This window comes from Oryzias melastigma, unplaced genomic scaffold (assembly GCF_002922805.2).
Source record: "Oryzias melastigma strain HK-1 unplaced genomic scaffold, ASM292280v2 sc04614, whole genome shotgun sequence".
In the NCBI taxonomy this organism is placed as follows: Eukaryota; Metazoa; Chordata; class Actinopteri; order Beloniformes; family Adrianichthyidae; genus Oryzias; species Oryzias melastigma.
In genome coordinates this window covers 1-1,272 of record NW_023421182.1, presented here as the reverse complement: position 1 = coordinate 1,272, position 1,272 = coordinate 1, and the positions used below count along the sequence as shown (strand labels likewise).

Below are 1,272 nucleotides of genomic sequence, written 5' to 3'. Positions count from 1 at the left end.
TTTTATCCGGACTTTGGGGATTTGTGTCGGACCGAATTTACTGTCACAATAACGGTCATGTGACCCTCAAACGGTGATTTTAATAATAAGTTCTCCACCGCCGAATCATCAAACCCAGCTTCTGAACATGAGTTTGGACGATCATCTTCAGTAAATACTTTCAGATCTTTGGTAGTTTTCACTCATCTGTTTATGTAAACCTCCGTTCCTCTGTGCTCAGATTGTCCGTGAGGACCGCAGCATGGAGCAGATCGTATTCCCTGTTCATCCCATCTGTGAGTTCCTGACCAAGGAGTCTAGATTCCGAGTGTTCAACACCACGGAGCAGGACGAGCAGGGGTCAAAGGTCACGCACTACTTCGAGCAGACCTCCTTCCTGCACGGAGAGATGGAGTGGCAGAAGAAGCTGAGGAGTGAGTGACGCAGGAGTTCACCATCAGAGCTGTTTCAGAAACGTCTTGATGTCGGTTTGTTCCGTGTGTGGTCTGCAGGTATGCCGGTGCTGTACTGGTTCTCCAGGAGGATGTCTCTGTGGGGGACCATCTCCTTCAGGCTAGCGGTCTACATCAACCTCATCATCGCTCTGTTTTACCCCTACAGTTCTGGACAAGGTACGAGAACTGCTGCAGTCGGAGGACGAACGGCACAAAGAACACAGAACGCTTCAAAGATTAAAACTAGACCGCATAAAGTCGACTTTGATTTATATTTATTGAGTTCTTTAACCCTTTTAATAGTAACAATCCACCTGGAAATGTTTTCTTTATTCATCAAATAATCTTTTAGGGGGACTTAAAACACAATAATAGTAATAAAAGTGTAAATGTTTGCTACAGTTAAAGTTTTTCAGGCTCATGAACACATTTCAGTTCTAATCCGATCATTTTGTTCATGTAAATACAGCTACTGTTAAAACAATCCTCTCTAAGGAATGAACCGATGATTTATTCTATAGCATGTGTCAAAGTCGAGGCCGGGGGCCGGATCCGGCCCTCCAGATCACTTTACTTTATTGTTATTGGTGACCCGATGTTATCTTGCACTTATTTCTAACTTGTGTAATTTTGATTAAATATATTTTTATGGAATCATTTTCTGGAATAATATTCCTGCCTGTTTTATTATTCAGAATCATGTAAGGTTTAAAGAGCTGTTTGGACTATTTTTGCTTTACTGAAATTTTTTAAGGTATTTTGGAGTTTAGCTAATATTTCAGCTACATGCTAGCTGTTTTGGCTGACCAAAGTTTTTTTTTTTTAGTTTTTTAGGCTA

The 1,272-nt window shown here is 41.1% G+C and overlaps 1 protein-coding gene across 1 annotated transcript; it reads left to right on the top strand.

Moving 5' to 3' along the window:
• Positions 1 to 220: 220 nt before the first annotated feature.
• LOC112138319 (inositol 1,4,5-trisphosphate receptor type 3-like) lies at positions 221 to 691 on the top strand (the record flags this gene model as incomplete). Its single annotated transcript, XM_024260881.2, has 2 exons — positions 221 to 413; positions 492 to 691. Coding segments are annotated over 2 exons (393 nt in total), but the record flags the coding sequence as incomplete, so codon positions are not given.
• Between the last annotated feature and the right edge of the window lie 581 nt (positions 692 to 1,272).